Genomic DNA, 14,915 nt, shown 5'->3' with positions numbered 1-14,915 from the left:
TACTAAAAAATATACATAAATAGTCAAAAGTAAATGTCTAAAATAGCTAAAATATATTCAAAACACCAAAATACTTGAAATATCTATTGATTTTCTATCAAAATATTCAAATCAAACCAATTTATATGTTAATTTTAGGTATTTTGACATATATTATACAAATTTATATGTAATATATTATTTTCTTTTATAGATTTAGAGAAATTTTAAGCATATAATGAATATGAAAATTTTAAAAAATATTTAAATGGGTTATCCGAACCCGAACCCGAACCGACCCCGTAAAGATCCGAACCGAACCCGAACCGATTTTTAGAAATACCCGAATGGGACTGAAATCATTAAATCCGAAAATACGAAATCCGAATAGATCCGAACCGAACCCGAATGAATACCCGAACGCCCACCCCTATGGAAAAGACTTTGAGAAGAAGACTTTATATGATGTGAAAAATGTTTGAAATATGAAAATATGCAACTTGAAACTATGGAATATGAGAAAAATGATAAACATGATTTCTTTTTAATTTTTTATCATCAATAGGGTAATTAAAAAATAGGAAAGATAATGAGGTACCTTAAATAATATTTTGTAATAATTGAGGGTGAAATTTTCAAATATACATATGGGAATTAACAATCTAACCATATATGTATTTTCTGAAAATTGATGTGACCATTTGTCACTGTTTTGGACATTATCTTCCTTTTTGTAGAGAGAGAGAGAGAAAGATTTATTAAATAGAATAGAACATAATAATTTCATACAAAATAGAAAAAATGTTAGATTTCTATTCTATAAGTACTAAATAGAAATAAACATCATAATTTTGTAAAAAAACACAACATATAAAATTTTCTAAATATATGTTTGTTTTAAAATTTCAAAACATGATATATTTTTTAAAAGTAAATAAAATATCTGAATAGTTGTTTTATAGAATGCTAAAATTAAATAAAATAAGAAGGAACAATGATGAAGGGTAAAATGGCAAATGTTATATAAATACATAATAATTTTTTTGTTATGATCATTTTCTTAATTAATGTGTTTGTTTTTGTTATTGACCCTAATTTCTCTTAAATGATGTGGGAAATACTTTGAGAAGAAGACTTTATATATGTGAAAAATGTTTGAAATATGAAAAAGTGACCTGAAACTATGGAATATGAGAGAAAAAAGTAAAAGGCAAATAGGGCTATTTTTCCTTTTTTTTTATCATCAATAGGGTAATTTAAAATAGAAAAGATAATGAGGTAATTAAATAATATTTTTTAATAATTGAGGGTGAACTTTTCTTCACCACGCTATTGTCCCCAACTCCCAGCACGATATCTTTTCTACAGATTTAAGGGTGGCTTACTATTTTGATTATATATATGTGTGTAAGTGTATGCTAAGTTTATAAATGCAACAATCCATTACCTATTCTTGTAAATCAGAGTAATCTTGACATTCTATCGTCTCGAGCAAGATTCTTATCCAAGTTCAGGTAATTTTTTCTCAAGCTTATCTCATCTCGATATGCGTGATCGCTTTGCTTTTAATTATTACAAATAATATATTATACTAAATTTTGATCGTTATTATCAAAGCGCATAAATTTATATTGATCATTTTGATTAAAAAAGCATGAATCTATATTAGAAAACAAATAATTTTAAAAATTATTTTATTATAATATTTAAATTTCAAGTAGTGTTTTTATATCTGATTCAGATCTGTGGTCAAACAATAGACCCAACGATCATAACATGTATATAGCATATGTTAACTTTTTTTTTTTTTTTTTTTTTTTTTGTAACAAGCATATGTTAACATATATAATTTTTAATATTATTAATTTTCTGAATTTTTTTAAAGTTCTATATAAATATACATATATGAGAATCAAAATAGTATAATTTGACTATTTAGATTCGTTCTCCATTATTTTTAAATAATTTTAATGTTTTAAAACTACATATAATTTTTAGGGCAATTTTCGCAGTTACATTTTTTAAAAAACTTTTGTCACAAAAATAGACCTAAAAATAAAATAACCAAAATAGCTCTTTTTTATTTTGAAAATTTTAATATTTTTTAAAATTTTAATTTTTTTTTTTGAATTCATCCCAAAAATCCAACCCTTTAACTCTAAACCCTAAATCTTTGATTAGTAACCCTAATGATATAAATGCACATTTATCTTTTTATAAAATATGTTTTGGTCATTTTCCTCCGGTCTATTTTTTTGTGAAAATAAACTAAAAAAAAAACTATCTAAGAGAATTTCTCTAATTTTTAATGATAAAAAAATATTTGATAATATTTTGCTGAAGAATATTATTGATGTGTTAAGTTAAAGGATTTTACACACATTAATAGATTGTTTGCTAAAAAATTTGTTTACGTATTCAGGTATTTCTGATGTAGTTGTAATATCAATTTATGTACTAAATATTCATTTTCAAACATTAAAACTTCATAAAATTTTCATTATTTTTTTTATTAAAAACATAGATCGTTTTTTGTTTAGTGTTTATAAGAAAAAACTCTAAACTGCAAACAATAATATTCTCAAAAATATTATATAAAAAGTTATAGTGAATACTTTTATAGAAAATTGTTGTAAATATCTTTTAGAATAATAAATACTAGAGTTTGATCCACACGAACATACATATATTTTTTTCATTTTATAATTGTATAACTTTGATATTATCATAAAAAAATTAAATATATGATTTATTTAGTTTTCAAGATTATATGATTTTTAATTTTTTTACTAAATTAATTCAATATTTTATAAAAATAAATTTGAGTTTTGGTAAGATTTTTATGTTTTCTCAATAGATCCTGTTATAATTTAAAATAAAAATTAAATTTATAATTAAAATTGATTTGTCATTAATTATTAAAATTTCAAATTTTTCTAATCACATATTTTGTAAAATAATACATGCATAAACTAAAGGTTAGTTATATACTATTATATTTTGCATATAATTATTTATAGATAAAATATTGCTGTGAATTTCAAAATAAATAAAATGATAATATGTAATTGTAGATATAAATTTTTTAAATATGTTAATAGTTTTAACTTTTGTATAAATATTACATAGTTTAAAAGTTTTTGGTAGGATTTTGTTAGATTTTTTCGTAACAAATTTTGTTATAACTAAAAATAAAATTCAAAATTTTAATTAAAATTGATGTATTATTAATATTTTTATTGATTAGTAATGTAAATAATCAAATATGTCACATCAAATAGTTAATTATATGGTTATGACTTGTCAACAGTAAATAAAATATATGACTCAAAATTAATAGAATAGATAGTGATCCGTTTTGAAAAGAAAATGATAAAAGAGAGAGATTATATTGATTTGGTTATTGTTTTAGTTTTAATATGTCTTCTAAATTAATTATTTAGTTGATAATAATTAATAATGCTATGCATAATATAGGAGTTGCATAGCATTTTAATTATCTCGAGCGAAACCAAGAGCAGAATCTTACGAAATAATCTTGGTTTTCTATATGTTAATTTATACTTCGCGCCCACTAAGGAAAGCATTAAACATTTTCCTAGGGCATAATTTTGCAACTAAATTAATTTAGATCGGTTTCAGAATTGATAGTAGACGACTAGACATGATGTTTGGGGACTTCATAGTTAGATAGTGCACTAGGGATGAACATCCTATAAGTGATTTGAATCCAAGTTTAACACTCTTTAATGTATATAGCTTTTATATGCAATAACTGTAGAAAAATGATTATTAGCTAAACAGATAATATGCCACCTCATTTACACACTAGACAAAAATAATATATTAAAAACTATATGTACTGTATGACTTACATGTCAACGTCTTTGAACTATTATTTGTTATGTTGCTAGCACAATCAACATACTTCCATTAAAGTGTATTTAGATTTATAACGCAGTAATTCCTGATGATGCTTACTGCTTAGCATATTTTAATATGTTATTTTATGTTCTCTAATGTATAATTTTGCGTTTTGAATGTTTGATATGTATGTGTCCATTTTGTTTTTGATCATTTGAATGTGTTATGATCTGTTTAAAAAAAAAAATTCATTTGGTGATGCCAAATTCCAAATCCAACACATTTTTGATATCAAAATTATATAGTTTGTTGTTATGTGATATATATAGTTTGGTGGTGTATTGTGTTGTGGTGTATTGTTCGTATAGCTGCCAAACATTTTTTATATTATACCTATTGTTTATATGTATAGAACAAATGAATCACTAGTAACTAATTTATCTGTTTTTATAATATGTTTGAAACAGTGACAAAAGTAAATTAGTTCTAAAAAACAGTAAGCCAAAACTAAAATAAATTTTTATTTGCTTAGTAAATCTAAGAATGGAAAGAACAGTTCTGTAAATACTTTGCCTTAATTTTCTTGATTTTTCCTTTCCAGATTAGCTCAAGTATAAAGGTCAATGGCGGCAGGATTAGTCTGTCGTTTAATGTCGAAATACTTGAGTTCCGATAAGAATGGAACCAACGAACAAAACCTGAGTTTTTACACATCCGCTTGTGAAGAAGATCCAGAGCTCAAATCCTTTGATTCTTCGCTTGACCAACGACTTAGCAAATTGAAGAGGTCGCTCACAACAGGAGGCAAGACTGGAAATAATTCCCTAAACGCAGTCAAGTCGGTGTGCGGGTTTCTAGTTGAAGTGAACCAAAATTTGGCCGAGAACATTATCGCCAACAAAGATTTATTGAAGAGCGAAGATCTAACGTCTTTGGTTGGCCTCTATCATGAGAGTTCCACGAGTACTCTAGATCTATTTAATACAGTGAGGAACTGCACCAATAAGGCAAAGTTAAGCATTGTGATCATTCAAATCGCGATCCAACAGTTTGGAAAAGAGTCGATGGATACAGAGGTTGGAGGAAACAAGAAGAAGTACGCCGAAACATTAGAGGAGCTGAATAAGGTCAAAGCTATGGGAGATCCTTTTGGTGACGAGTTCAAGGAAAAGTTAGAGTCTGTACGCGCGGAGCACCTTATGCTTTTAGAGAAGCTCGGTGAGCTGGAGAAGAAACTTGAAAAACAACAGGATAAATTAAAGAAAAAGAGGAAATTGACCACTATTGCTTTCGCTTCTGTGGCTGCGTCTATGTTGGGTTTTTACGTCTCATTGTCCTTTCAGTTTGTCATGTCGGCCATATCCATCATATACGATAGGATCGGTTTATGTACGTTTAACTACATTAATTTTATATTATATTTTATATCTTTTAATCTATTAAAATAGATATCATGATTTCTTTAGTGTATATATTATATATTTTAAAATGAACAAAATTGTTTACATTAGTTTTTTGTATTTGTATAACGAAATTCTAACAATATATTGAAATCTCTTTCTATTCCACCAATATTAAACTAAATTAAGAGAAAGATATTGCCAAAATTCCATGGATAAAACTAAATTATAATACTATTTTATACTAGTAAGAAATAAAGGTTAGTGATCTCATGATACAGACCTGTTTACACTTTCCCAAGGTTATTTGACACCCCTGTAGTTCTGCAATGAAACACTCAATTATCAATACTATTAAAACATAAACATTTTTATGTACTTACAAATAATCTAGGTTGAACCATTAAATTTATTTAATTTTATTGTATTTTTGACATACCGTATTAATTATTATTAAATATACAATCTAACCTCAATATAACCTCAGATAATGGGATCCACTAATAAAACAAATCGCATATAACAAATCTTACGTAATCATTTGTTTTTCCTTTTTTGTCAAATTTTACATTTTACATTTAACTTATATCTATATCATTTGTTTCTAATTATTAGTTATGCACTTCTTATATTATAAATTTTACTAACTATTATAAGGTATGTAGTGTTTAGAATGATTATAATACAAATTAAATTATTATTATTATAAACGTATATGATGAATATACATCAATAGTTAAAAGTTATTATTTTTATTCAGTAACTATAGACATTTCTCTAATTCTTTTATCACCCTACGTTATTATTTTTATTCGATAATTATAGACACCATATCTTATGCTCAATAATATATAGACCTATAATATTTAGATATCAATTATCAAAATTAGTAAGCATATATCATACAACATATTATACTATATCATTTTACATTATATAGTTCAAATTTTTATAAAATCAAATTTGATTAAAACACTTTAGCAAATCATTTGTCAAAACAAAATTATTTATATATATATTAAGTTAAATTAATTTTTATATGAATATCTATAGTAAAATTTTGTTATTTAAGAAAATTTTAAATACTATTAAAATACAAATTTATACTATTAAATTAACTAAAATCTGCCAAATAAATTTTAATTTACACCAATTTAACAAATGTAACTCTTATAAAATGCACACAAAATATAATGAGAGAAAGTAGGTCTGGGCATTCGGTTCTTCCGATCGGATACATGTCAGTTCCTTTCGGGTTTTGGTCCTTTGAGTCTTACAAATTTTGACCCAATTAGATATCTGAAAATTTTCGGTTTAGGTTCGGATCACTTCTTTTTGAGTCTAGGTCGCTTCAGTTCCATAATTTAAGTACCTCTAAAATACTTATAATTTTTTTGATAATTAGTGGATCTGGTTCGTGTCTAGTATTTAGAACCCGAAAAATACTCCAAGTACCTAAACCCCCCACCCCCCCCCCCCCCCCCAAATATTTGAAACCAAAAAATATTCAAATACCGAAAGATACAAAATCTCAAATAAACTAATATATAAACTATATAATTTTATGCAGAATCTCATGTCAACTAATATATATATTATATAATTTTAAACAAATTCTTTGCTTCAATATAATAAGATTTGTTACATAATACTGTATAACATCCTAAAGTTTTAATTCATATCAAAAATTTATCAATCTTTTGTTTATAATTAAAAACAAAAAAAACAAAACCCGCGCTTTCAAAGCGCGAATCAAAATCTAGTCAATATTATTAAAATATAAATAATTTTTATCTACTTATAAATAGTCTAGGTTGGATCATATTTTATCGGGTTCCTATTATCTCTACCTAGGTCTAACTTAATTATTATTAAATATATATCATATCCTAAAATTAAGGAACAAAATAACTAATCTATTTTTTTTTTAAATAATGAATTCAGTTTATATTAACACTAAATTTAAGTAACTAATCAATTATATATTTTTATTAATAAAAATAATTTTATATTCCTACTGATTCATATATATATATATATATATATATATATATATATATACACACAAATGTACTTTAATCCAAATGCAAGAAACAAATTCTTCAAAAACCCTCACCAAATACATAATAATATAATTTTATGTATAGAGTATTAAAATTATATGTATACATATTTGATGAAGTAAATATTAATAGCTTGCTACTATCAAGATTTAATTATATGATGGCATATGTTATTATTGATATTTTTATAAGTATAGTTGTATGGATTATTCCAACAAAAATGTAAATAGTTATCAAATATAAACCTAATGAAACAAAACATAAAACACATTGTAAGTTAGGCTTGGGCGTTTAGTTACCCGTTGGAATATAGGTTGGCTATTTTGAAGTTATGTTCTAATTTATATCACATCCGAGGTCTCATATTGATAAATTTGTAAGTACGAACCGGATATAACAATATATTGAATTCATTTTCTATTTTACCAATATAAAACCCAATTAAGAGAAAAATATTTCCGTAATTCCGTAAATAAAATTATATTATAAAACTAATTTATAGTAAGAAATAAAGGTTAGTAATCTCGTGATCTAAACAGACCTGCTTACACTTTTCCAAGGTTATCTTGACACCCATGTAGTTCTGCAGTGAAACACTCAATTATACCAAGATTAAGGTCGATGCAAAGAAAACTGTTAACCATCTACATAAGACATATGTAACATAACATTTTATTTGGATTAACATCCAAACACATAATATGAATAAACAACACATGTTCAAAAACAATGTCAATAAATTATAAATGTATTACATTATAAAATAAAAATATCCACGCGGACACAATAAACAAATTAAATAGAAAAATATAAATGGTTGGATGTATAAACAAATATAGTAAATACTAAATACTAAATAAACAAATACAACATATTATTTAATTAGATTATTAAATAGGCGTATAATTATACCCTAAATATTAAATAATTAGGTGGTGGTATTCAATTATGTATTTTAATTGAGTTTAAATCTAAGCAAAATCCACTGTTATTCGAACAATGGTTCTAAATTCTATTTTTAAATCTAATGTTATTGGATATGATATTTATAAATCTAATTTAAAATCTGGTGCTATTTAATGAATGATTTAAATCCAAATTTTAAAATCCAGTGTTATTCAAGTTCAACAGATTTAAAAATTCTTTGTATTTAAAATTGATTTCAAATCAATTGTGGTGGATTCTTATGAACAAGTGATTGAAATCAAAGTTTAAGGTATACTGCAGAGATTTTAGGATTCATCAACTAAATCTATGTTTAAATTAACAATTTTAATTTATTACAAAACTTGCCAATAGATTTTAAATTACTCATTGAATAACACCTCCTTAGATTTAAACAAATACAATAAAAAATGGTCTATATAGTAACCATAAAATCAAATGGCAAATAATCTACGTAACATATCACTTTAATTGACTTAACATCCAAACACAATAGGAACAATCAACACATGGTCAAGCATTTAAAATTTCAATAAATTATAAATGTATTACATTACAAAAGTAAATCACTTACGCGGACGCAATAACAAACTAAATAGAAAATATAAATTAGTTCGATTAAACAAACAAACATAATTATAAAATTATAACATAAAAATAAAATATTATTTATTACAAAGTGAAATACACCCACTCGGTTGAGGAGATCAAGATCTAGTATCTCATTATATTAAGTGAAATAAAATTAACATAAACATAAATCTAGAATTTTATTTCATTTTAAATATAGATTATGAAATATATTTATATAATAATCTAAAGCAAAGAAATTTAATATTGTTAATTATGTATATTTTAAATTGGATAATTAAAATCAAATTTAGTTTTTAAAATTGTCAATTACAAAAATAACCTTAATGAATTATGTTATAAATAATTACCATTACTAAATTATTAGTTTTTCTTTATAATTTTCTATTTGGTTTTTAGCTTTAATTTCTCTTTAAAGACTCACATAAATAACAAAAATAAAGACATATAATATATATATATATAATTTATTTTTCATATTTAAAAATAAAATATCTATTAGTCTTAAATTTATTGATTTTTATACACGAAACATAGTTTCACATAAAATAATATGGTATTTTCTTTCTAAAAGAAAATAATATATTTTTAAATCTAACATTTAAAACTAAAATAAATATAACAAAAACTAATGAGTTGTGATTAGAACAAAAAAATAGTTGTTCCCTTTATTTCTTCGAACCGAGTCAGAGTCAACTATCATGCTCGAATCCTAAGATTAGTAATGCATTTTTTGTTTGTTCACAACAGCATAATACATTCCATTTTGCAGTAAATTTTGCAGTGAGGTTGGAGATGCTCTAACTCTCGTACTCGGCCCATCTGCGTGTTCTCAGGCCTAGATGTATAAACGTCCACTTCTACACGAGGAAGATGAAGTGATATGGAAAAACTTTGAGAATAAAGTTTTAAATGATGTAGAAAAGGATTGAAAGATGAGAAGATGTGACCTGGAAGGCTAGAAGCCTAGAACTATGGCAGGAGAAGAAAAATAAAAAATCAATTGAGGTAATTTAGAAACATGAAGGATAATCATTTATGATAGATAAAAGACAAAATGAACCATGTTGTCAACAAAAAAAAGACCAGTTGAACCCAATCAGTTTCTTCTCTGCGTTATTAACCCCAACTTGCAGCACGATGCACGTCTTTTCCACAGTTTCGACGAAACGGTGAACTTTTCTTCCCCGCGTTATTGTCCCCAACTTCCAGCACGATCCACCTCTTTTTCACAGTTTCAAGCGTCGCTGGCTATTGATTATATATATATATATATGTGTGTTTTGCTAAGTTTGTAACTGCAACAATCCAGTGTCTTGAGCAAGATTCTCCTACCAAGTTCAGGTAATTTTATTTTTTCAAACCTATCTCATCTTGATATGGGTAATCTCTCTGCTTTTCAGTATTACGATTAGTATATTATAAACGTGCCCTGAGCGGGATTAATTTTTTTTTTGAACAGAAAAAATTGAGACTTTATAGTTAGACATTTTAATCATGAGAAATTGTTTAAACTACCACATTTTTAGTACCAATTTTCATGTTCACTTATAATCGTAGAGTTTAACTAATCTAGATTTATGGTTTAAGATTTTAATAAATATATAAATAAATATTTAAAATTTAAAATAGTTTCAAAAAAGATTTTCGAATTTCAAAATGAAAAATTTCAAAAAGAAAATTTAATAAAAAAGTTTGAATTGGAAAACGTATAATTCGAAAACTATAATTTATTTTTTATAACTTTTATTTATTTAAAAATTATTTATATTTATGTATCTATAAAGAAAAAGTTGAAGAGTATTTTGCCTCTTTAATGAATAAAGTATTTGTGAAAATATCTTTTAATAAAGGTAAACATGAATAATTATACAAAAAATAAGGTAAAAGTAAAATTTTCCTTTTAAACATTCCCATAGTGCATAATTTTGTAACTAAATTAATTTAGATCTGTTTCAGAAATGATACTAGACGTGATGTTTGGAACTTTATAGTTAGATAGTGCACTAGTGGTGAACAATTTATAACTGATTTGAATCCAAGTTTAACAGTTTTAAATATATATAATGTATATATAGCTTATATTTGCAATAACTGTAGAAAATTTCTTTCATTTCTTTATTTATTTTTAAAAACTTAGACTAGTTCGATATTTTTCATATTAATAGTTTTCAACAAAAAAATACTTATTGATTGGAGAAATTATACAGAAAAAGATTTATAGCTATACGAACAATATGCCACTACATGACCAAAATTCATTTAGTAAAAACTATACAAACTATATGAATCACATGATAACATGCTAAATTATAATGTGTTATGTTGCTAACACAATTAACATAATTTGATAGCCATTAAAGATTATTAGTTTTGTAACCCGATGATCATGATGATGATGCTTAATATATACTCCATATTTTAACATATTATCTGATATTCGTTAATATATAACATTGCATTTTGAAATTTTGATATATGTTGTTCATTTTGTTTTTGATCATTTAAATATGTGTTATGATCTGTTTCTTAAATAAATTTTTATTTGGTGATGCCAAATTCTAAAACCGCAACATTTTTTTGATATCAAAATTATATTTTATTGTGTTAACAACATAACACATATTTAAATGATCTATATAGTTAGTGTAGTTTTCAGAGATGTTGTCATGTGATCTATATAGTTAGTGTAGTTTTCTATATATTATGTTTGTCTAGATGTTTCGTGTAATTCACAATCATGTTTTTTTCATATTATACCTATTGTTTTATATGTTTACAACAAAATAACAGTGAACAAAATAACTTATTTGTTCTTTATAATATGTTTAGAACAGTGAACAAAATAAATTAGTTCTATAAAAACAGTGGACAAAAATAAATAATTTTTTTTTTGAATAGGAAATCTAAGAATGATAAGAACAGTTTTGTGAATACATTGCCTTAATTTTCTTGATTTTTGTTTTTTTTGTTTCCAGATTAGCTTAACTATCAAGTCAATGGGGGCTGTTGGATTAGTCTCTCAGCTACTGTTGAAATATTCAAGTTCCGATGAGGATGAAACCAACGAACGAAGCATGTGTTTGTACACATCCGCTTGTGAAGAAGATCCAGAGCTCAAGTCATTTGGTTCTTCGCTTGACCGACAATTTAGCGAGTTGAAGACCTCGCTCGGTCTTACAGGAGGCAAGACTGAAAACTATCCCATAAACGCAGTCAAATCGGTGTGCGGGTTTCTAGTTGAAATGAACCAAAAGATGGGCGAGAGCATTCTCGCCAGCAAAGATGCATTTAAGAACGAAGAGCTAAGGTCTTTGGTTGATCTCTATTATGAGAGTTCCACGAAGACTTTAGATCTATTTAATACAGTGGGGAGCTCCGCCAATAAAGCAAAATTAAGCATTGTGATCATCCGAACGGCGATCCAACAGTTCGAAAAAGAGTCCAAGGACACAGATCTTGGAGGAAACAAGAAGAAGTACGAGGATACATTAGAGGAGCTGAACAAGGTTAAAGCTATGGGAGATCCTTTTGGTGACGAGTATAAGAATCAGATGAAGTCTGTACGCGAGGAGCAGCTTATTCTTTTAGAGAAGTTCCATGAGCTGGCGGTGAAGCTTGATAGTAAAAAGAAGATATTAAAGAGAAAGAGGAGATGGGTGACTATTGTTTACGCTACTGCGGCTATGTCTTTTTTGGCTGTAGAGATTTGTCTATTCATAGTCATACCTCCGTTGGGGTTGTATACTGCGCTTGGGGTTGCGACTGGGTTGAACTACGTGATTGGAACTGTAGGAGTATTGGTCCATAAGGTGTTGAAGAAACGTGAGAAGGATTTGGATAAACAGAAAGAGGTGGTCAATAAAATGAAGGACAACACGAATGTCAACATCCAAGCGACAAATACGATACATAGCCTAGTCGAGAAGCTTATTAACAGTCTCTCGTTGATTTTAGGGTCAGTGGAGCGTGCTGTGGTGAAAAAAGAAGAGGAGGCCGTAAAACCTGTGATGGACCTAATCCGTGACGAAGTGGATACGTTTGCTACGGCAATCAAGGAAGTTGGTGAAGCTGTGGCTACGTGTAGCACATGTGTGGCTTCTGGGAAACTGCAAGTTCTGGAACACATAACCAATTCAATGTCATCGAAAGGGAAGAAACTACACGTTTTGGAACGCATAACCAATAAAATGTCATCGAAAGGGAAGAAGAAATAAACTATCCAATGCCTTTGGGAATGAACCCACGATTATCAGAAAAAAAAAACTATTCAATGTATTTATACTTTTATATTAATGTTTGAAGTGTGCGAAACTCTTGTTTTATGTGTGAATCATAATTGGCTTTACGTCTTATTGTCCTTTCAGTTTGTCATGTCGGCCATATCCATCATATACGATAGGATCGGTTTATGTACGTTTAAACAAATTAATATTGTATTATATATATATATATATTTGTTTTTTTTTAAATGAAATTTAAAATTTATTGATCAGAATTAAAAGTAGTCATATACAGTAAAACCTCTATAAATTAATAATGTTGTTACTTTGAAATTTTATTAATTTATAGAGATATAATTTAAAAAAAATTCCTTATTTATATTTTTTATTTTAGGATATATTTATTCTAAAATAAAAAAAATATTTGATTTTATTGTATAAACATTTATTGTTATTTGTTTTCTGAAATTTAACATTTATTGTTATTTTTTTTGAAATTTAACATTTATATTATTTTTATTATATTATTTAGTTTACATAATATATATTGCATAGAACTTAAATGTGATTTTAGATATAATATTACTAAATCTCATCAAAATATATTTAATGTTAATAAAAATATAAAGATAATTTCATTATGAATATAAAACAAACAATGTAATAATAGGTTCTTACTGATATAAAATATGTATACATATAAATTATTAATTTATAAATAATTTTAATGAGACCATATATTTACATAGAATTTTCTAAAAAATTATTATTTTATCGATTTGTGTCAAATTTTGAACCGGCCCAAGTTAGGACCAACGAAATTTATTAATTTATAGAAATTATTAATTTATCGAGTACTAATTTATAGATATTCTACCGTACAATGTGGAGTATAACCTATCTACCTTTCACCATGTATAAAGAATAGAAAGAAACTTTAGATAATAAGATGACCATAGAAAATCAACCTTTTGATGGCAGCTTATCTGAAGCAAATTCGAAACAAAATTGATAAAGACAATTGAAGATGAAGACCTATCTAGATGATGAGATTGTCTATGTTTTTGATAAGGTATTAGAAGTCTGTCTGCTACTGGTAGAACATGAACACCTAATCTACCTTATTCTATAATAAGACTAGTTTGATATGGTTAATGTTTCATCAATGATGATTATCCTCACGAGCTTCTGGTGCAGAAGAATTATTAGTTTCTCATTATCGTTTTGTCGTATTCTTCTATGATGTAATATGTTTCAAATCAGTTCAATAAAATAAAGTGTTAAAAAAAATCAACGTAGTTGGACCTCAAACGGTCAAACCAATGCTTAAGTAAACCTTCCAGCTTATGGGCTCCTGTATAACGAAGGGAAGAAATACGATTTCTCATTAAACGATCGATAGCACGAGTTGTACCTTCCACTGAAACCCAGCCTCCTTCATGCCTCCTGGAGTTCCTTTCTTTCCACAGTGTGGTTATTGCTGTTTGAAAACACATCCGGATAAGTACCTTATCCATCTTGCATTGGCCTGTTGCAAAAACAGAAACCAAAATGTGATCCCAATCCGGTGACATGGAGTGACCAAGTAATCTACCTGTAATGTTGGACCAGACAGTGAACATATTGGGGCAAGCGAAGAATAAGTGTTCTCTGGTTTCATCTCTTTCACAACATAGAACACATCCTTGCTCAATGCCCCATTGCTTCATACGAGAACCTATAGATAGGCTATCCTTCATGGCAAGCCAGAGTATAAAAGATTGACATGGGATTGCCTGTGCAAACCAGACCAGTCCATGCCAGTTCACTCTCTCCTCTTGGCGCGCATAGAGTCCCAAGTTTTAGTGGCT

General features: G+C 26.7%; 2 protein-coding genes across 2 annotated transcripts; both read left to right on the top strand.

The window, feature by feature from the left end:
- Positions 1-3,450: 3,450 nt before the first annotated feature.
- On the top strand, positions 3,451-5,785 carry LOC106373662 (UPF0496 protein At5g66660-like). The gene has a single exon (XM_013813804.3). The coding sequence runs from the start codon at positions 4,467-4,469 to the stop codon at positions 5,289-5,291; it is 825 nt and encodes a 274-aa protein (XP_013669258.2). The 5' UTR covers positions 3,451-4,466; the 3' UTR covers positions 5,292-5,785.
- A 3,513-nt stretch (positions 5,786-9,298) lies between these two features.
- LOC106405296 (UPF0496 protein At5g66660-like) lies at positions 9,299-13,340 on the top strand. The gene is made up of 2 exons (XM_048761093.1): positions 9,299-10,186; positions 11,821-13,340. Exon 2 carries the CDS (start codon positions 11,842-11,844, stop codon positions 13,057-13,059), a length of 1,218 nt encoding a protein of 405 aa, XP_048617050.1. The 5' UTR covers positions 9,299-10,186; positions 11,821-11,841; the 3' UTR covers positions 13,060-13,340.
- Positions 13,341-14,915: the final 1,575 nt, after the last annotated feature.

Source organism: Brassica napus, chromosome C6 (assembly GCF_020379485.1).
Source record: "Brassica napus cultivar Da-Ae chromosome C6, Da-Ae, whole genome shotgun sequence".
Taxonomy (NCBI): Eukaryota; Viridiplantae; Streptophyta; class Magnoliopsida; order Brassicales; family Brassicaceae; genus Brassica; species Brassica napus.
The sequence above is the reverse complement of the archived record's forward strand: the minus strand, read 5'-3'. Positions and strand labels throughout refer to the sequence as shown.